Source organism: Lissotriton helveticus, chromosome 9 (genome assembly GCF_964261635.1).
Source record: "Lissotriton helveticus chromosome 9, aLisHel1.1, whole genome shotgun sequence".
NCBI lineage: Eukaryota > Metazoa > Chordata > Amphibia > Caudata > Salamandridae > Lissotriton > Lissotriton helveticus.
The window spans coordinates 594,539,877-594,562,502 of record NC_136070.1 but is presented as its reverse complement, the minus strand read 5'-3'; the positions used below and the strand labels follow the sequence as shown (position 1 = coordinate 594,562,502).

The 22,626-nt window shown below is 48.2% G+C and overlaps 1 protein-coding gene across 1 annotated transcript in view; it reads left to right on the top strand.

Moving 5' to 3' along the window:
• Positions 1-901: 901 nt before the first annotated feature.
• Positions 902-22,626, top strand: part of TUT1 (terminal uridylyl transferase 1, U6 snRNA-specific) — a 233,739-nt gene continuing 212,014 nt past the window's right edge. Inside the window, exons 1-2 of the mRNA XM_078660593.1 lie at positions 902-1,068; positions 21,453-21,643. Of these exons, the coding sequence (XP_078516719.1) occupies positions 996-1,068; positions 21,453-21,643 (264 nt within the window). The 5' untranslated portion in view covers positions 902-995. The remainder of the gene's footprint in view (positions 1,069-21,452; positions 21,644-22,626) is intronic.

Sequence of the window (22,626 nt, the reverse complement as noted above, 5' to 3'; positions counted from 1 at the left end):
ATCGGGTTTTTGCTTGCAGGAATCGGGAGGCGGGAGACTAGCCTTCAAATCGGTAGTCTCACGCCTGAATCGGGAGGGTTGGCATGTATGCGCTGTAGACCATTGTACTCTCTACCATTCCTATGTGATGTTTAGAGTCTATCCATTTGTATCGCTTCCTTGAGTGACTTTCTTCCTTGTGTGACTTTACAACTTGTAAATTTGCAATTTTTTCTGTTTGTATCTTTTATGTAACGCACGTAATCCTAAGTCCTTATGTTTTGAAACTGGTTCTTATGTAAAGCGCTCTGACACCTTCGGGTAAAGTTCGCGCTGTATAAATTCGCATTCAATAAATAAATAAATAAAAAGTGGGGACACGAATCTCGGCCTTGGCTCAACATTCTGATTCTGAGCAAACCTTCTTACTTACGCATACGTTAAATAAAGACTTATCTGATTCTCATGTAAATCACTCCTGGGTCAATTTACGTATTTTAGAACGTCATATATGAGAAAAGTGCATCATTTCAAAGAACAATGATTTCTTTACATGAATACAACTGTCTTATTTCACTCACAATAAAGTGTCACTCATAAGGCTTTAAATGTCTCACACAAACGCACTACACACATAGGAATGTCACACATAAGCAAACGGAAAACTTGTAGCTATGCGAGCTCAAAGTATGTTCTTCGAAAGCCCACAATATGTCTTTCGCAACCAGCAAACCTGATAAAAAAAGGGAACTACTCAATAGCCTTTCTAAAGAAATACTAATCGTAGCGGGGGAAAAAGCGTGATTCCTAACTTCGAATACCCCGCCCAGAACGGGTAAAGACAGACGAATGTTGGCTATACGATTCCCATTCTAAAATGGCCGCCACAAATTGGCTTATTCCTGTCACGTGGATGTGTAAACAGGAAGAGACGTAGAGAGTTTTGAGCTCCGCGCCGCGCGTTGTTGCCTCGTGAAGAAGCGTTTCCGGGACGTGAGTCGAGTGCAGAAAGTGCTATGGAGGGAGACGTAGAACCTCAGCCGCGGGGCGGCTTCCGGTGCCGCCTTTGTGGGGTCAACGTTCCCAATCGTGAGTGCCCAGGGTTACGAGGGAGGTAGCAAATGGCTGTTTTGCAGCGTGGATTGCACGAGGGGAGGAGCCTGCAGTGAGAGCAGGGGATGAGCTTAAAAGAGATCAGCAGGTGTCAGCCCCCGGAAGTGTCATAGGTGGAGGTTGCCTAGAAAAGTCGCAGTCATGCCAATATTTGGGAACACCAGAGTGGGAAATTAAAAGTCAAGAATTGGGTGGGTGGGTTTCATGTCTCCATTTATATGCATTGAAATGAACGAAGTTGAAAAGTAGGGCACACTAAATTAGCATCGTCTCTTACTTAGAACATCGTCTCATAGTTGTCAAGATTTCAGTGTGACATTTACATGCTTCGGTGTGCTTATGTGTGATACTTTAATATTTTTGTGTGACATTTTAAGTGACGCTTCATAAAAGAATACAGCAAAGCAGCTATATCCATCAGGTACAGTAAATATCAGACATGACCCTTTTTGTGCAGTATAATGTGCGAGGCATTGTTTTCAAACATCCCAAAGTTAAGGTGACTAAAAGACAAAACAGACCCAAGAACCAGGCACCTAGGACATGTGACCACTTGCCGGCAATGTCATGGCCTTGTATCGCTACACATTTGTGCACGCACCGACATACACACCAAAATACATGCACACTAAATTTTAAATACTGAAAGCAGTTCTGTTTAGGTTCTCTTTTCTATTTATTAGACGCAGGAGTTGCAAACATTACAGCCACATGTATAGATACAAATGAAGGAAACCAAAACTGCAGATTCCATAATGCATTATGTTGGGAAACAATGACTTTAGTACGTGCTGCTTATTTTACAGTAATACCACCAAAGAATTAAATAGTAAAAACACTCACTCTCTTCAACTTGAACGGATGAAAGTCAGAAAAGGCCTAACCGATTTTATTATGATTTTTGATTATGGGCTGCTCTTGACAATATTCGTTTTCACTATTGAGCTACTTTATCATAAATACACATTGTAATGTTAACTCTAGACTTTCACACCAAATCCCGCATAAGTAACTGGAAATAGATTAAATCTCCTTGATATAGATACTCTGACTGCGATAAGAATTCGTATCGGGATGAACATGTGGTGCCAATTATGCAATGATTCTAAATTCTATGGAACAAGCAATACAACTTCATCTATATAAAATGTCGTGCAAATCAATTGATTTTGACCACGTGTCGGATCACAGCTCCCAATGTGATCCCATATCCAGTGTGACACCAGAAAGTCCTAACCTTTTCGGTTAACAGCTCTGTAGAGGTGGTTCTCAGAGCATTGGTGACCTTTTGGAATACACCCTCGTCTCTCTCTCTCTGATGGGCATAATAGCCCTAGTTAAAATGATCATGTTGCCCCGCTGCTTGTATGTTTTCCAGGGCACATTGTTTAGTATACCCCACCAGACATTCAAGGAGCTGGGCAAACACATAGAGGACCTTTTATGGGCAGCAGGGAGGAAGCAGGTGGGGTGGCTACTCAGTAGAACATGGATCAAAGGTGGATGGGGGTTCCGTGTAAATATCTTTATTATCTGGCTACCCAACTGCAGCATGAGGTCCACTGGCTGGATGAGTGAGGCAACTGGGAGAAACGTTTGTTGGAAGGGTTCCACGGGTGCGCCTACTACCCAGATTTATGATGTCTGGAAATAAGGCCCCTAGCTTGCTCCTTTTGTGGTCAAATAGATATGCAGGGCATGGGAACGCGTGGTCCGGAGGATGCTGAATAGGTCCCTGCATGCGCCTGAATCAAACATTCGCATTCAAACTGCCTGTGAACCTCTGTAAGGAACCCGCCCATCTCCCCTTCAGGAAACACCTCAAAACCCTTCTGTTTAGGGAGGCTCTGGACACAAATTAACATATCCGTTTGGTGCTCATCGGGAATGGTAGAGGGTATCTGAGCTTTCTCTCCAAGCGCTAAGAGACCTGCAGGTGATTACGCGCTATATAAGCTTTAGTTAACATAACATAACATTCTACAGCCCTTTGTACAGGTTGCCTGCCAGATGAAGGCGGAAAAGTGGAGAGCGGGGGCTGTAAGTTCCTGCAGGATCTGTATCCCAACAATAGATTTCTTACATTAGCAGAGGCATAGAAACATTTGACTTGGGGTCTGGTCATTTCATGCAGTATGCAAAGCTGTCTGCCACTGTCAGGGTATTTTGTCCTCGTTCCCTGGCATCTCGGGTACTTGTGGAACTATTGGGTTGGTGGGAGGAAGGCTTTTGGTCTTGCAGCTTTACAGAGCATGGCGTGAGGATGCCTCTTCACCAGCGCTGGCACTTCAGGGTGGATGGCATGATGCAATTAATGGGTGTCGTTAATAACATGTGATAACCCAGTTACGCACAGAACCTGTGGATAGATACGTTAAGCGAACAGTGGTTCTGCCACTGTTTGCTTAACGTAATTAATGGGTGAGCAACTCACAGAGGTGGAATGGCAAGCGGTCCACGAGGGGTTGCCTAAGTCTTCAACAAATGCATGCTTCAAGCCTATTCAATATAACTTTGTACATCAAGTTTATTGGCACCCAACTGGGCATTATTTACACAGGCTGTTTGCCTTTGTGTCTCCGGTGTAGCGAGTATGCTGACAGACATTTTACATATGGTGTGGGGGCGTCACTGGACTATCATCTGGTTGCTTGATTGACCTGAGTGTAGGCAGGGTTGGATTGGGATTAAAAATCAACCTGGGCACGCTAAACAAAAGTGGCCCACATTTGCATATTGCCTTTCCACAAAACACTGCTTCGGCGAAGTTTTATAAAATAAAGCCTGGGGTCACTGACAGAGGCATGTTTTCTTAACTAAAACAAAAAAATGCACGGATTAGTTCCCACTGGTGAAACACACAGGAGCAGCACTGTTAACAACATCTTATGTGTATGTGCGCTGGTCAAGTGGATAGGAATATTGTAAGACTGATATCATGCTGCCAATGTTACTGTAGGAGAGTGGATGGTTGTTTATGGATGACATTCTGAGTCAATACCTTGCTGTGTGTGTGTTTCCCTCCTGAGGCGGAAAGCCGGGAGGTTGCTCTGCTATTGTACTGCCTGTCTTTCTGTACCACTCCCTTGCTGTGCCACGGACTTTAAACCCGGTTTTAATGTTTTTAACCTTCTTACACTTTGGCTTTAATACTCAGCCCTTTTTTAACTTGTATATAATTTTCCCGCATTTCCCCGCATTCTGGGACAGCTCTCAGCCAAGTTAGGCGCTGAGTCTGTCGGTCCCGGGGACGTTTTCGGAATGGCCATCTTGGGTTGGGAGGAAGCGTTTTGCGCAGTCTAGCTCTGAGCATAAAAGGGGACGGGCATGCCTCCGTGCAGCGGACGTGATCAGCGGATGCGCCGGAGTCGCGCCTGAGTCGCGCCTGAGTCTAGCCCGTCTGCGCCCGTCTGCCTTGAGACCGTGCCACGGGCCAGGGGGGCTGACCCTCGCACCCCTCTCCCGGTTGATCGTGAGCTCTATTCCCTCTCTACCCTGCTCTCTATGAGATCTCCCCCGCTGCCATGCCATTATACTAGATCTCCGGAGGATATATCTTCCTGTAACTGCGGCTGTAATGTACCCAGTCCGGCATGTATTAGACAGTTTAGAAAACACCGGATTAGGTCGATGGCAGCTAAGGTTCTAGACAGCCCTGTAAAGGAGGCTGGCTTTCTCATCAACGCCAGGTCACTGGTTAAAAATAATGTAGCATTCAAAGATTTTATATCACAAAGGGAACCCCCCTGGGTCTTCATAACTGAAACCTGGGGCTCGAAAACCTCCGGCCCGGATCTGGTTGATGCCACCCCCTGAGGGCTATGCCCTGGTTAGAATGGACAGAACCAGGCGCAGAGGTGGAGGGCTGGGTATTCTATGTAGAGACTGCTTCACATGTCGTATTGACCCCCTCTTGTCTCCCTTGGATAATTTTGAGGCAGTATATTTTTCCATACAGTTTGACGCCACAGCCTCCTTTTCTGGCATTCTCTGCTATAGGCCTCCAGGCCCTAGGGCCACCTTTTCCTATGACATTCTCAAAATGCTAGAGCCCTTCATTAATAGGCCAAACTTAACCCTCCTTGGCGACTTTAATTTTCATTTGGAGGTGGCAGATGATAGAGACACGATGTCTTTGGTGGAGGGTTTGACTGCCTGTGGGCTTAGCCAACTGGTAGAAGGCCCTACACATCTTGCCGGGCATACGCTAGATGGCATTTTCTCTAGCGATACCAGGTTGGTGACGAGAACCCCGATTCCTCTATCCTGGTCGGACCATCGGGCACTTCCCTTCCACCTTAACTTCACCTCCTCGGCCCCCAACCAAAGAAATAGGAGCCTATGGGAAACTAGAAGAAATTATAGAGAGGTCTGTAACTGCTCCCTAGCCCCATTGCTGGCAGGAGTGAGACTCTCGTCAGACCCCAATGCTGTTGCAAGCAGTCTGTCTAATGCCCTATGTAATGCGATAGACACTCTAGCACCTCCCCAAAAACATTATTCGGCCAGGAAAAGTCCCTGCTTACCCTGGTATTCTGACCGACTTGGACTCCTACGGCAAAAGTGCAGACAAAAAGAAAGATCCTGGTATGCACAACCCGACGCCCCGGGGAAGATCCAACACAAACTGGCCCTAAAGGAATACAAAAAGGCGATAGCCGAGGAAAAAAAGAGCTATTTTAGCAATATCACTGCATCGCTAAAATCATTGAGGGAGCTTTTTAAAATCATCAACACTTTGTCAACACCCAAAGCTGCCAATTCTGTTGTGGAGACACAGGAGCTCTGCGATAACATCGCAAGCTTTTTTCATTCAAAAATTGCTGACATACACAACTCCCTTGACACCCTTAATTTGGAGCTGGACACTAATCAGCCTCCCTCCCCCTCTCCCTTCCCGGTTGAGGCTCCGATATCGGGTTCCTGTCCCTGTTTTGCAAGCTTTCCTCTTTTGTCCCTGGAAGAACTAAACCGCCTTCTTGAAGCCACCAAGACTTGTTCTCCTCTGGACCCTTGCCCTTTAAAAACGTCAAAGGCTTGTAGAGATGTGGTCCTTCCCCTTCTGCTGGAGGTGATGAATATGGCCATCACCGAAGGGAGCTTTCCCGTACCCTGGAGAACTGCAGTTATTAAGCCGCTGTTGAAAAAGGCCTCCCTGGACCCTGAAGTCCTAAAAATATTTCGGCCCATATCCCTACTTCCAGCTCCTGCTAAGATGCTGGAGGCCCATCTCAACCGCCATCTGGCTTGTCATCTGGAGAGTTCGAACCTGCTGGATTCTTCCCAACATGGGTTTCGTGCTGCCCACAGCACCGAGTCTACCCTCACAGTTGTGGTCAATAACATCAGATCGGAGGTGGACAGGGGACAGACCACTCTGTTGGTGCTGCTGGACCTAACGGCAGCTTTCGACACCCTGTCCCCTCTAATCCTGGTCGAGAGGCTAAAGGGTATAGGGGTGGAAGGTAGTGCTCTGAATCTCCTTTCCTCCTTCCTCCATCAAAGGTGGCAGAGAGTAAAGCTGGGCAACTTTTTGTCTCACTCCCACTCGGTGTAATGTGGGGTCCCGCAGGGCTCTGCGTTGAGCCCGCTCCTGTTTAACATCTACGTAACCCCACTGGCCAACATTGTGCGATCTTTTGGGTACCATGTACTGTCGTATGCTGACGACACCCAGATTATCGTTTCCACCACTCAGCCTATAAAAGATTCTGCCCTCAGATTCCGCGCGTGTATGGAGGCAGTCTCGCAATGGATGATACGCAACCACCTAAAAGTGAATGGGGAAAAGACGGAGGTCTTGGTCTTCGGAGGGAGCCAGGATTTATGGTCGGGAGATTGGTGGCTTTCCTCCTTAGGAGAGTGTTCCCTTCCCACCCACTCGACTAAGAATTTGGGTGTTCTCATAGACCCAGCCCTCTCCTTTCACCTCCAGGTCAATAGAACGGTGGCCACCTGCTGCGCTATCATCCGGATGCTGAAAAAGATTGCCCCATATCTGTCGCCTGAGGCCTGCAAACAGTCAACAGTCGCCCTGGTCTCCTCTAGGCTAGACTATTGTAATGCGCTCTATGATGGCATTAACAAGAAATCGCTTCTGCGTCTACAGGTAGTCCAAAATGCTGCAGCCAGGATGGTCCTGAACCTCCCTAGGCGGGCATCGGCAACCCTGGCCAGGAAAGATCTCCACTGGCTACCTATTCAAGCCAGGATATCTTTCAAACTCCTTTGCCTGGCCCATAGGGCAGTCTTTGGATCAGGTTCTGAAGCGATAAGATCCCTTGTTAGTCTCTACACCCCGAGCAGAGTCCTTCGCCCGGCCTCTAGAAATATGCTCGTCGTTCCCAGATTTAAAAAGGCTAAGTGGGGAGGAAGAGCCTTTTCCACCTTGGCCCCCAAACTATGGAACTCGCTCCCCCCGAACTTACCAGCCAACCCTCACTTATGATCTTCCGTAAACTCCTGAAGACCTGGCTCTTCTCCCAGGCGTTTTAATTTCTGTGGTATCTGCCTTTTGTTTTTTTGTCTGTATGTTCCACCACCACCACGTCCACCACCACCACGTCCACCACCACCACGTCCACCACCACGACCACCACCAAGTCCACCACCAAGTCCACCACCACATCCATCACCATGTCTACTACATCCACCACCATGTCTACTACATCCACCACCACGGCCACAACCACAACATCCACCACGTCCACCACCACCGCTTCCACCACCACCACGTCCACCACCACCAATACCACCACATCCACCATGTCCACCACCAACACCACCACATCCACATCCACCACCACAACCTTGCCGTCCACCACATCCACCACCACTACGTCCACCACCACTACGTCCACCACCACCATGCCCACCACCACCACCGCGTCCACCACCACCGCGTCCACCACCACCACGTCCACCACCACCATGTCCACCACCACCATGTCCACCACCACCACGTCCACCACCACCACGTCCACCACCACCACGTCCACCACCACCACGTCCACCACCACCACGTCCACCACCACCATGTCCACCACATTCATCTACACCACCACCACATCCACCACTACCACCACGTCCACCACCTTGTCCACCACCACCACCACGTCCACCACACCCATGTCCAATACACCCACCCCATCAACCACGAGGCCACCTCACTCTATCTATCTATCGCCCTCACTCTATCTATCTATCGCCCTCACTCTATCTATCTATCGCCCTCACTCTATCTATATATCGCCCTCACTCTATCTATATATCGCCCTCACTCTATCTATATATCGCCCTCACTCTATCTATATATCGCCCTCACTCTATCTATATATCGCCCTCACTCTATCTATATATCGCCCTCACTCTATCTATATATCGCCCTCACTCTATCTATATATCGCCCTCACTCTATCTATATATCGCCCTCACTCTATCTATATATCGCCCTCACTCTATCTATATATCGCCCTCACTCTCTCTATATATCGCCCTCACTCTATCTATATATCTCCCTCACTCTATCTATCGCCCTGACTCTATCTATGTCGCCCTGACTCTGTCTATCTGTCGCCCTGACTCTGTCTATCTGTCGCCCTGACTCTGTCTATCTGTCGCCCTGACTCTGTCTATCTGTCGCCCTGACTCTGTCTATCTGTCGCCCTGACTCTGTCTATCTGTCGCCCTGACTCTGTCTATCTGTCGCCCTGACTCTGTCTGTCTGTCGCCCTGACTCTGTCTGTCTGTCGCCCTGACTCTGTCTCTGTCGCCCTGACTCTGTCTGTCTGTCGCCCTGACTCTGTCTGTCTGTCGCCCTGACTCTGTCTGTCTGTCGCCCTGACTCTGTCTGTCTGTCGCCCTGACTCTGTCTGTCTGTCGCCCTGACTCTGTCTGTCTGTCGCCCTGACTCTGTCTGTCTGTCGCCCTGACTCTGTCTGTCTGTCGCCCTGACTCTGTCTGTCTGTCGCCCTGACTCTGTCTGTCTGTCGCCCTGACTCTGTCTGTCTGTCGCCCTGACTCTGTCTGTCGCCCTGACTCTGTCTGTCTGTCGCCCTCACTCTATTTATCTATCTATCTATCGCCCTCACTCTATCTATCTATCGCCCTCACTCTACCTATCTATCGCCCTCACTCTACCTATCTATCGCCCTCACTCTATTTATCTATCTATCTATCTATCGCCCTCACTCTATCTATCTATCGCCCTCACTCTATCTATCTATCGCCCTCACTCTATCTATCTATCGCCCTCACTCTACCTATCTATCGCCCTCACTCTATCTATCTATCGCCCTCACTCTATCTATCTATCGCCCTCACTCTATCTATCTATCGCCCTCACTCTATTTGTCTATCGCCCTCACTCTTTCTCTTTATCGCCCTCACTCTATTTGTCTATCGCCCTCACTCTTTCTATCTATCGCCCATACTCTTTCTATCTATCGCATCACCACTGCCTCACTCAGCACCACCACAGCATCACTCAGGGACACCACAACATCACAATGCGCTACCACAGCATCACTGAACGCCACAGCATCACTCGTCGCCACCACAACATAACTCAGCGCCACCACAGCATCAATCAGTGCAACCATTCAGCAACAACTGATTCAAATATGTTCTCTCAATGTTTAAAGCTTTATTACAAATGTCACAAAAAGATGTTAATATTTCACTTCTGTTCTTGTATTTTCATCACAATAAAATACACTGAACATAATCTTCACAAAAGTTATTTACAAAAGTTTAAGCTATTGCCATTATAAATTACAATAGCTTTTATTTAAGTATTAATTATTTAAAAAAAATAAAAGCCATTGTTATTTGTAATATCAATACTTCTAAGTCACGTAAATACAACACATATTGCATTGCAAATGCTATAGGTGTCACATTTGCGAAAGTTAAAACTATTGGCATTGTAAATGACAAAGCTATTAATTTTGCTATTTTCAAAAACAACACATAAATAAAAAATGCGTCATTTACAATACCAAAAGCTCAAACTTTCCTAATGCAAGACCTATTGCATTGCAAATGCTTGTTAGCCATGTTACCCAACTAACGGGCACACACAAGCTGTATTTACAAAAACAACGTAGTACTTTCCCTTCCAAATCCATTCCCACCATTCTATCCATGCTCTAAACTCTGCTAAACACGCATAAAAACAAGAGCACAAACCTTGAAGCCCCTCGCAGGCAGGATACAGCAACATCATGCCCTTAGGGGTTGAACGTTACATCAAAGATTTTAATCTCCATGTATGCAGGCAACATTGCCCTCTATGTTTGAAATCCCCAAGAAAACTTAGATTACATAATCTGAGAAGTAATTCGCTACGGTAGTTTGTCGGGTGTCACCATTAACTGGGCCAACTCAGTTATATTCTCTTTAAGCAACAATACCCCAAAATGTTACCCTCCATTCCTGATGGAATGTGCCAAGGCGGCGGTGCGCTACCTCGGCATATGGCTTAGCTGAGACATGGATGAACTGTGGTGGGCCAACTACAGTAGAACAAAGTCTTGGCTAGAAGACAGGATCCCAATATCGAATAGACTCTCCCTGACAATGACAGGCTGAATGGCCATTGCCAAAATGGTGGTTTTGCCCAAATTTCTATACCTATTCCTTAACCTCCCGCTGCCACTCACTATTCAATTTCTCCGCTGACTGAGATCGAACATGGTTCAATTGGCATGGGCCGTCAAGCAACCCTGAATCTCATGGGAGATTCTCACGCTTCCATTTGGTCAAGCCAGCCTTAACGCACTGGACATGGCGCTATATGCACTGTGCGCCCAGGCTCAATACTTGCATTACTGGCTGTACCCCACTAACTTCCAGCCACATGTAGTAGTGAAGATTGATCTGGCCTCCCCTGTCCGGCTATCCTCTGCGCTTTACCGAACATACAAACCCACACGCGCCGTAACTGATACTGTGGAATGCGTCGGATGGGTGTGGGACAGCCTGCGACGTCAGGCCAAACTGCAATGCATGTATGCTCCTTTTATCCCTATCACACGCAACCTAATGATGGTGGTGCTACAAGACGAAGGCAGGCGGTCGGGAGCACACAAGAGGTACTTATTTACTTAAGCTGACTTATACCCTGAAGGTCCGTTCCGACCCCCGTTCGAACCTAACATCTCTCCATGCCCCACTGCACTGGACATCCTGCTATATCATCAGATACGTGCCACTTGTCATGAGCAACACAACACTTTCCCTGAATCCTCGCCCACATTCAGCGCTCTTGAACATATCCTTATGAACGCCTTGAGCTGAAGGCTGCTCACACGTCTTTACGCAGTCATGCAAGCTAAGGCCCCAAACCGTACCCCTACAGCCCACGGCAAGTGGGCACAGGATACTGATCCTCCCCTCACTACTGACCAATGAAAATATTGCTGTGAGCAGACCGCAACCTCTCCCCCAATTATTGACTGAGACTCATTCATTTCAACTTCGTCCATTGGTTATATCGCACACTGGTACAATTATGACATATGGGCCTGAGGGAGGAGACACGCTGTGAGAGGTGCTCATCCCCTCAGGAGACGTGTATACACCTGGCCTGGAACTGCCCTAAAATAGTGGACTATTGGTCCCCAGTCCATTACACTATACAACAGATTACGGGCTATTCTACACCACAAACGCCGACGGTCAGCCTTCTAGTCTACATCAAAGATATGCCTCTTGCACATAAACACTTGACTTCCATGCTTCTGCTCCTTACCGCATGCCAAGTTGCCAGATACGGGGGGAGGAAGTCTGTGCCTTGGATCACATCCTAGTTGCAGGATACAGTGTACTGTCAGGACCAATTAGCCACTTACTGGGAACTCATGCCCCCAACCTCCCACCCCTTAGAGATCTGGGAGCCACTTCTGACCTACATGAGCTCATGAAATACACCTCCACCATGAAGATGCACCAATTGATTTTAGCACAGGCCTATTCACATTTCTCGTGTTCCAGGGGGAAGCTCTGAACAAACGCAATGATTGGGAGAGAAGTTAACAGCCTTCCTGTATGTGTTGGTATTTTTCATACGGAGCGTTTCACCTTACTATGAATTGTCAAAACTTTTTCCTGCCCTTACCAAGACTTTCTATCGAAAACTAGTTGTCGATACCATAAGATCACTATGTAACCTGTAATGCCGGCTAATGTGATGGATGCGCTCGCATCCTTCATCTTCTTTATCCCCCCCTTTTCTCCACCTCTTCCCGTATTTGTCTGTTTCTTGTTTTTGCTATGAGGCCGATGCCTCAGGAATGTTTTTATTTACTATAACTGCCAATAAAAAAAACTTAAAACAAAAAAATCACAAACCTACCACAAAAACTCACTCATTACTAATCTACTAACTATTATCTCTAAGCTTGGGTTGAGTTGCGTACTACTTGCCGCAAAGCACTTCAACGCCTCATCTGGGGAGGTAAGCGCTATATAATTACAATTACAATACTCTGATGACACACAGCTCCCCTTAAAAAATGTTTTGTATGGGGGCGTGGCCAAGATGGTGACCTGAATGGACATGGAATCCGGAGGCTCCTCGCCGTTGGCCCCCATCCCCAGCCAATTCACTAGCACAGTCCCCAGTTGTGCACCATAGATGGTGGCACGGCTTGGGGGGCGAAGTAGCATCATGGAGCGCAGTTTGAGAGCCGACGAGCTTTAAGGTGACCCTTACCGCAGCCGGGTGCCCTCCAGCGAAAATGGCACACAGGCCGTGAGTCCAGCGGAGAGAAGGGGCGGACAACCTCTATCAAGCTCCTGAAGTGCGAGGACGCCGCTGGTTCTGAGGTGGGCTCCCAAGGCGGCGCCCTCGAAGACCGTGAGTTAGAGCCTGTGGCGAAGGGGGTGAATCAGCCGACAGGAATGGTGCGTTCGGGAGCCGGAGATCCCGACGGCCAGGAAATCGAGGCCGTGGCTTGTGGGCCTGCACGGGTACGTGTCGGACCTTTGTCGACCCCGGCCGGGGGGAAGGACACATAGCAACCCTCGCCTGAGTCCCGAAGTATTGGCGACCGGTGGATAGACTGCCAGATTGGAAGCGCCCACCCGCCCAGATGTCCTCCAAGACAGTGAGTGGAGCCAACCCAGGGGGTGCAAAGCAGCAGCGATTGGGAACCAGAGGCCTCAACCTTAGCGGCAGTGCAAAACTCAAGAGCGCGGCTGGTGGGCCTGGGCAAGACTGGGCTCTGTATTACTGCCACCGGCGAAACGAAGCGTTGCATAGGATCTGTCCTGGGAGACGCAAAGAGGGTGGCGACTGGACATAGGGGAGCCCGACAACCCTGCCGCGATTTCAAGCCACCAACCTAAAGCTTGGGGGCTACCCAGGGGAAAATATACTACGGGTGCACAAGATAGGACGCATCTAACGTGGGCAGCAGGAAGGGGCCGGCAGGCCCCTACACGGGGCACTACAACATCTGGTGGAGAGGCACGGAAGAGCGCTGCAGGAACCCAGGGTTAAGCAAGCTGGAAGCAGACACACGCAGGCCGGATGAAGGGGCCCAACCCTGCAGCATTAGGTAGCACACAAGGTCCAGCGCTAAGCGGCGAAGACACCCCCTTCCACCTCCATACGGTGCCCTATGTGCTGGCCAGGACCACGCGGCTCAAACGGGTCAGAGGTGCCAAGGTTAGCTAACGGGCGAGGACCCCAGAGAGTGGCGCGCCCGCTGTCCTCCCACTATAATCCCGCATGGGACACGCGGTAGTCCCCAAGTGAAGACACCACAACAAAGGCCACATTGCAGATATACGAGCGCTTCCCGGGGGCTAGTGAAGCCCTGCTACGAGGCACAAGGTAGATAGCGCATACACCGAAGCCAGAGAAACGGTCACGCAACCGCCAAGGTCTCAGAGAGAGGAGGAGTCCCTCAAGGCAGGTGTCGGAGAGGGACCTGCAGCCATTTTCCTCCCACCGTAACTGGAGGGGTTCCTTGGTAGCACCTTCGTGGACAAGAAGCAGGGGTCCGGGTTGGACAAGCAAGAGGTTCCGCTATGGCCACTGTGAGGAATAAAGGGGAACGTTCACTAAAAGAAATGCTTACTAAAGGCTCCACGGCAGGAGACAGAGGAGGTCACAATTCTACGACCTTTAAACCACCAGTGGAACAAGATGAAGGGGAAGTGCCAATTACCCTGACATTTCTCGAAACAGTCTTTAACACCCTTCGGGAAGACTTTTAAACACTTAAACAAGAAGTAGCAGGAGAGGTGAGAGAAATACACTGAGACGTTGACTAATTGGGGGAACTTGTAGCTGCCTTAGAGAACGGCGAACAATCCAAAACCAAAGAGGTAGAACACCTGCAGCAAGAACTCATGCGCCTCAAAGATCAGCAGGTGGACCTACAGGCACACACAGAAGACCTTGAGTACAGGTCACGACGCAATAACATCCGAGTTCGAGGGGTCCCACTATAAGAAGGGGCAGACTGCGCCAAATACCTCCAAGGCCTCTTCTGACTTTGACATCCGCATCGATCGAACACACAGAGTGGGCATGGGGAGGCGAGCACCAGCCCCCTGCCAGACATTCTAGCCTTCCTGCCGGACTTCCCACTGAAAGAGCGCATACTACGAGAGGCTAGACGGAAACAAACCCTCAAATACCAAGGGCACTGCATAGCCCTCTTTCAAGACCTGGCCTCCATCACTCTGCTGACAAGAAAAGCATTCAGTGAAGTGACCACTTTCTTGAAGGACAAAGGTGTGCCATATTCTTGGGGCCATCCCTTTCGACTGATCTTTAAATGGAATGGCAAACTACACCTGCTGCGATCTCTTCAAGAGACGTGAACTTCTGGGCCTAGCACACCATAGCCAGAGGCCTCCCCCGAACCATCACAACAATCTTTTGGGGGGGGGTGTGGGGGGGTAATGGCAGAGAGTGGGCCGCAAGCACCTGCCCACTGCTGATTCGTGGCCGGACCACGCAACTATGACACACAAAAGGGCATCAGCCCTAGCAGCGGTCTCAAGGGACACCTCATCTCCCGAGAAATTCTAATATACACATGGGGACTTACAAGCACTGAACTATAGCGGGCTGGCGGGGGGAGGGGGGGAAGGGGTCTGGTTCGACTGGGCTACACAGTTACCCTGATCTTCCATCACCACATGCCCGCAGCCCTGGATGGCAGGCATTGGACTATGGTAGAATGTTGGAAATGTTCAGTTGGAGTAGGGGAGGGTGAGGGGAAGAAGAGGGGGTTGTTGGGGCATCAAAGGGGGAAGGGGGTGGGGAACCGGTGTGCTGCCAGGGAGGGGACATAGCTAGAGGCCAGGATAGCGGTGGGAGAGTAGCGCGGCTCAAAAGCACAGACACACAATCGGCAGAGGCAGATTCCCAGTGACCAGACAATCCCTAATCACGAAGACACCATGTCGAGACCTACTTTCCAGGTTATCACCCTTAATGTGAAGGGATTAAATAACCCCATTAAGAGGCGAGCTATTCTGTCCTACTTAGATAACTCTGGGGCTTTGGTATGTCTACTACAAGAAATGCATCTATTTTCAAGAGATTGGCATAAAATGAAGTCCCGGGCATTTCCCCAACAGTTCTACTCCTCTACCACAGTTAAGAAAGGGGGGGGGGGGTAGCTATATTGATTGCTCGCCACTTTCAGGGCAAGATGGGCGATACAATAGCAGAAATCAAGGGCTGGCTGCTGGCATACAGGGTGTGGGTGGAAGGCACCCCCATAATTTTAGGGTCCCTGTACACCCCCAACTCTGGTCAAGAACCCTTTCTTAATGATGCCCTGTCAGAGATTCTAGGCCCGCAGGACCGGCAGATCTTAGTGGGAGGCAACCTCAACCTGGTCATGGACCCAGAGAAGGATAGGTTGGGCAATCGCTATGGTTCCACAGGAGCAGTATCAAAGGAGGGGATGGACTGGCTGAAACGCAGGGGGTTGGTGGATCTTTGGCGAGAGGCTCACCCTCAGAACACATAGTACTCCTTTTATTCACATGTGCACCACACGTACGCCAGACTAGACCACTTTATTGGGTCATCTGAAATCAATAGACTAGTACCCACAGTGGACATCACCCCAGCTGCGCTCTCTGCTGGTATAACAAAAGGGAGGTGGCGACTACGAGAGGCCTTACTACAGAGACAAGGGGTATCTCAGCAGCTACACAAATGCATCACTGACTATCTCACGACCAATGACACTACTGACACACCCTTGACAGCGCTGTGGGGGCCCTTAAAGGGGTGGTGAGGGGAGAACTGATTGCTATCTCAGCGGCTGAAACCAGAGAACAAAAAGAAAAAAGGGAATCGCTTACAGCGACTGTAGTGGAATTAGAGAGGGTGCATGGTCGGACAGGAGCCCCTAGAACATGGCAGCAATTGAAAGTGGCCAGAGCACAACTTGCAGGCCTCGATCTAGATAGAGCTGAATATGCGGCCCTTCGGCATAAGCACACACACTACATATGAGGTGACAAAACAGGGCGTCTTCTAGCGAGTAAACTCTGAGCCCGTGCCGAGCGTTCCAAAATAGCAGCTCTCTACAACACAGAGGGAAAGATGGTGGAAAGTGACAACCAAATAGCAGAGGCCCTGCGGGTCTTCTATGCCTCTCTCTATAGCAAGGACACACAAATAGACAGCGGCGGGGAAACCTATCTCCGTCAAGCGGCTACGACAGCTATTAACGTGACCGGAGCCGCAGCACTAGACGCGCCTATTAGGGTCGAGGAAGTGATTGGCGCGATTTCCCGCCTCAAACCTCTGAAATCTCTTGGGTCAGATGGTTTTTCGAACGGTTTTTATGAAACTTTTTGCCCGCTCCTAGCTCCGATCTTAACTTGCCTTTTCAATTCCTTTCAGGGCCCTGGATCTATCCCCTCGGACTTGCTTGAGGCGGATATAATTGTTCTACCCAAACCTGGGAAAGACATAACCCAATGTGCCGCGTAACGACCGATTTCCCTACTCAACCTGGACCTGAAACTTTTTACAGGAGTCCTCGCGGTCAGACTTGGTCCTCGATTGCCTGGTATTATCGAGCCAGACCAATCTGGTTTTATACCGAACAGGTAAAGCAGTGACGACGCCTAATGCACTTAATTGACAAGGCCCACTACACCGGGATGGATGCCCTGCTATGGTCGATAGATTCCGAAAAAGCATTCGACAGGGTAGATTTTTTTTTTTTTAGATAAAACACTGGCACACTGTGGCATCGGGAAATGGTTTCGGGCCTGGGTCGCAGGCTGCTACGATAAGCCTAGGGCAGCGATATGAGTCAATAGAACAAGTTCACAACCATTCGACATTAGATGAGGCACACAGCAGGGATGCCCCTGTCACCCCTCCTTTTCGCGCTCTACGTGGAGCCCCCAGCACAGAGGATACAGGACAACCCTGATATCTCTGGCATCCCCTTTGGAGGGGAACAGCACACAATCCGTCTTTACGCAGACGACATATTGGGGGCCCTGGAAACACACAAACGGTCGGTGACGGCCTTCTTGCGGGAGTTGACAGCATTTGGGAACGTGTCCGGTTTTAAAATAGACATGGGAAAATCGATGCTTCTACCACTAGGCCTCAATGAGAACACGCTCAGAGACGCATCCGAGGAATTCGGAGAACTTCGACCTCAAGCTTCGATCCCCTACTTGGGGATAGTCCTGGCCCCGTCTACCGAGCAGACAGTCGCCCAGAATTACGCTAACCTCACTTCCCAAATACTACGGGACCTGCGCCGTTGGCAGAAGCAAACTCTATCACTTCTTGGCCGCATCCCTGCTGTAAAGATGTCCATCTTGCCCAAAGTTTTGTATATCTTCCAGGCTATTCCCATGGCACCCCTCCATGGGATACAATCATAAGCTGCAAGGAGCGGTGCAACACTTTATATGGGCCGGGAAGTAGCTGCGGCTGCACATGGACCTATCCTATAGACCCCCTTAAGAGGGGGGGCTGGGGATTCCCAACTTGTTGAGCTTCTTTCGGTCAGCACAACTCAGATACTTAGTAGAATGGAGTAGACCGGAGTCGTGAGAGGAGATGGTTATTTCAAGATAGGGCAATGGCGCGGCTATCCCTCTGGAAGATACCCTTCTTGAGACGGCCCGAAAGGCCGACATACCTAAATAATTCTCCAATCACTCGCACAGTGGTGCAGGTATGGGATATGGTAGAGACTAAACGGGGACTCACCTCCTTTCCCTCACCACTCTCGCCTCTGTTCGACAATCCTGAATTTCCGCCAGGGTTGGAGGGGCGAGCGTTCCCACAGTGGCGAACCTTGGTGTGCAAATCAGCAGGACACCTGTTTGACCGTGAGGGGTTCCTTAAGTTCTCTGACCTACCGCACCTATACGACGTTAAGGATCGGAAACGGTTCCAATACTTCCAAATCCGTCACTGGTTACTGTAGCCAGAGGTGCGCCCATTAGTCGGTAGAAAGTTAACGGCCTACGAGAAATGGCTTCTGACCAAACAGTCTGACCGAAAGATGATCTCCGAACTCTATCAGATTCTACGCCCCCAGCTCCCCAAGGCCTTCGGCGGGACAGAGATGCTGGGAGAGGGAACTGGGAAGAGACTTGCCTGAAAAAGAATGGCGAGACATCTACTATAGGGCGAACGACACCGCCAAAAATACGACAAGCAGAGAAGCAGCGGTTAAGGTGGCCATCTACTGGTACTTGACACCCGTCAGACTAAACAGAGGTAACCCTGACCGTAGTCCGAGATACTGGTGGGGCTGTGATGAGGAAGGAACACTAACCCACATACTCGGGGAATGCAGGGAAGTGACGGGATATTGGACGGCTGTCCTCCGTGATATAGACAAACAATTTGATACCCAAATACCTCGCTTTCCGGCTTACACGCTCCTGGGGCTACCCTACGCCCGTACATTTCCACTGAAATCGATTAGGGGGCGACAGATGGGACTGGCAATGGGAGCGGTGGTTCAACATATCCTATCTCTCTGGGGGCACGCAGATCCGTCCAACACACACTGGTTGGCTACACAAGCTGTGGTACAGCATCAGAATGGAGCGTATACAAGCCAACCTCTCGCACTCAACTGCCACATTCAACACTGTCTGGTGCCCTCTACTATCTCTGCTAGCACTAGAATTCAATGAAATCACATGCCCGAAATACCTTTGCCTACTTTGACTCACTGATGCACCGCAACCAATGGTGGCCTCCTGAGGGCTGGTACACCTCAAACCTCTCACGCGCTAACTAGTTACGATATAGACATGGCACACCGGTTCAGGGGGGAGTTGGGACACAGGGATGGGTTGGTTGGGAGTTTTTGTACTTCTGCGACCTGCACAGTGCCTATATGGATGGGAACATCGAGCAACGCAGCAGCTCTGGACACTTACTTCGACTATGAACCCTTTCATTAGACGCAAAGATGTGGGGTGGATGGGTTGGATCCGGGGCGGGGGAGGGATCCGATCGAAAGAAAATGGGCTTACATGAGGTCTGTAATGTGCATATTCAGTTGCTTGAAAATCAATAAAACAAAGTTAAACAAAAAAATAAATAATGTTTCGTATAGCTGGCATCATCACATTGAAGACATGCTTTAAGAAGATACAGCAATGGATATCTAGCAAATTCCTTTTTCAAAAGTAACAAAAGACAAAACATATAGTAATTCCTGCATGAAATACAATGAAGCTCATCAAAATAAATAACTCCGCAAAACTCTCCTAAATAAACTTTTGTTCTCCAACTTCCACCCAACCCTTGCTCATCTATTAACGCTTTGGGTTTCAGTGTTAAAACACTAAACATACTATCCCATATCAAAACATTGACTCATTCTTCTAAAGAGGTCCTCCATTCTCTGAAAAAAAAATATATATCTCCTGGCTCCCAACCAGTTGAAAACGGTAGCCCAGAGACTGATCATCCCCTGACTGCAGTGTTGTTTTTGCAGATGTCTCTCAGTCCTGTTATTTTTCTAACGAAGGGGTCTTCTCATGCCTGTCTCATCTACTTTCAAAATGTAATCACATATCACTAAGACTACAGGACCTTTTACCTATTCAGACCAGAGTATTATTCAAATGCAGTTGCTTGCCTCCCTACTTGGTACCACTCCTTACCTAATCTGGTGATCAAAGTAGACTATTAATCACTCCTGCTAAGAACACCAAGTATGAACTCTTCCTTGTCCCAAAGCATTTCTTCACTGGAGTAACTGGAACACTTTTCCCTCCCTTCTCAGAACTGAACCGCATTTGCTCACTTTCTGGAAACAGTGAAAACCTACCTGTTTCAGATCTACGTGAAGTGACTGTATCTGCATGATACTCCTACCTCCTGATACCTTTTCTTTCCTCCCCATGTTATATCCTCTTTTGCCTCTGAACTTTTACTTGTCTTGTTACATGCAAAGTGCACTAGCACATCTTCAGGTACAGACAAACTATAGAAAATCAAGATAATAATAATAATGAGTAATAATAGGCCTGTTCATGAAGGAGATCTGGAATTGTGGCTCCTGTATGAAGGTTTAGGTTTATCCCACATGGAAGAGGCTCTCCTGGTCCCTGCATTGTTTTGATTTCAAGTATCATAATTTGCTAGTGTGCATTTTGAGTTTCGCATAGTTTTGTTTTATTTCTGACTTGCGCCTTGAATCTGGGCATTCAGGCATTATTGCGCATATTAAATAAATACAATGTGCTGGGGAGATATCACTGTCGGTCGGCTGGTTTTTGGATTGATATTAGTGGCGGGCATTGGGTTCCTGAAGTGACAACAGGCTATGCAATGTCTCTTTTCCAGCAGTATTCTGTTAGCCGACCGGGACATAACAAAAACAACCTGATTACAGATATCAACTTCACTTTAGTGTCTTAATTACAGACTACCATGTCACTTCTCTTTAGCACCCGGCCATTACTCTGTAATTTCTGAATTCTGCTCTAGAATCATATCAAAGGACTATTACCTTACTCTGAGGTTCACCAATAACGATGGCTCCTTTTCCCTCCATTCTTTGTGATTCTGTATGTCCTCTCTGTTGCCTGCATCTTTTCTTATTCTTAACATCTCTACCTACCGTGCAATTTACCATTTCCTGGCCTATCTTCCATTCCTTCCACTACACCACTTTCCCTTCACTTCTGCTTGTCAACTTTTCTCATCCTTCTTCAGTGTGTTTTTTACCATTATCTGTATCGCCCACTCCCATATTGCTTACTTTCCCTTCCCTCCGTTTCCCTGTTCCTTACAAGCATTTTATTGCTGCTACATTAGGAAAGAGCTTGGTGGACTGCATTGCTAGTAAGTTTCACATTTTGTCTTTCAGGTCCCAGCCTTGAGGATCATGTAAAGGGGAAGAAGCACAGGAAGCTGGTGGAGGTTCGGGAGCGGCGAAGGAACCAAGAGGAAAAGAGCGTTTTTGTCAGTGGTTTCCGGAAAGACACATCTGAGCAAGAAATCCTGGACCATTTCCAGGGCTTTGGTCCTGTTGCCAGCATTGTGATGGATAAAGAAAAGGTACACAGGGAAACAGTCCAGTGTTTCTGTTGTGGTTGCATTTTACCATCTTGCTAAGTGAGCTGTCTGTTAACATCTACATCATGGTATTCTAAAATACATTCTGTACCCTTTTATGATTTACCCTGCTTGACCTCCAGAAGCATGGATGTATATTTTCAGTTTTCCCTATTGTCCTAATTTGAATAAGGGCTGGTGATGCCTCTTCATAATAGTTTGGTATTGTCTACTCTTTTCTTTAGCTGTTAGTACGTCTCATTATCTGCCCTAAGCTCTGCCTTCAGTAATTTTGATAACACTTTAATATTGGAGCTGTGTTCTCAGTTTGTCACATACATACATTTAGAAGATCTTTAATACTCCCTGATGGGCAAGAATAAACAAGAAAATCATAATATGTCTCAGCTCCATAATTTGGTATTTGATTTCCATAGCTGGTGTTACCTTATTAGAAGGTTATTGTAGGAAGCTGGCTCTGTATATAATATTGCCACTAGGTGATACCGTGCACAGAGTCCAGAGGTTGCTCAAAAGTGTACACGGCTCAATGCAAAACCTAAAGTGCACTATTAGTGGCTTTGTCAAAGGCCTTGGTACGACAACAACTCTTTTAATCTTAGCAATACTAATAGAAAAAGCTATACTAGCCAAATTACCCTTATATTTGTGTTTCGTGGATTTTAAATCTGCCTTTGACTGTGTCGATCGAGAACTTCTGTGGGTCAAACCGGCAAAACAAGGAATTCCAGCAAAGCTGTTAAAGATGATTAAGCTCTTGCACTCTGAAACTTGGGTCAGGGTGAGGACGGGTAACTGCTCAACGTTAACTAAAATAATTCCAACAACGAGTGGGCTCAAACAGGGTTGTTTGTTGGCTCCCTTACTTTTTAATTTATTTTTAGCTGATCTTACTTCCGAACTAAACGCCATTAACGCCCACCCACCAAGGTTAGCTAAAACTCAGATATCCAGCTTACTATATG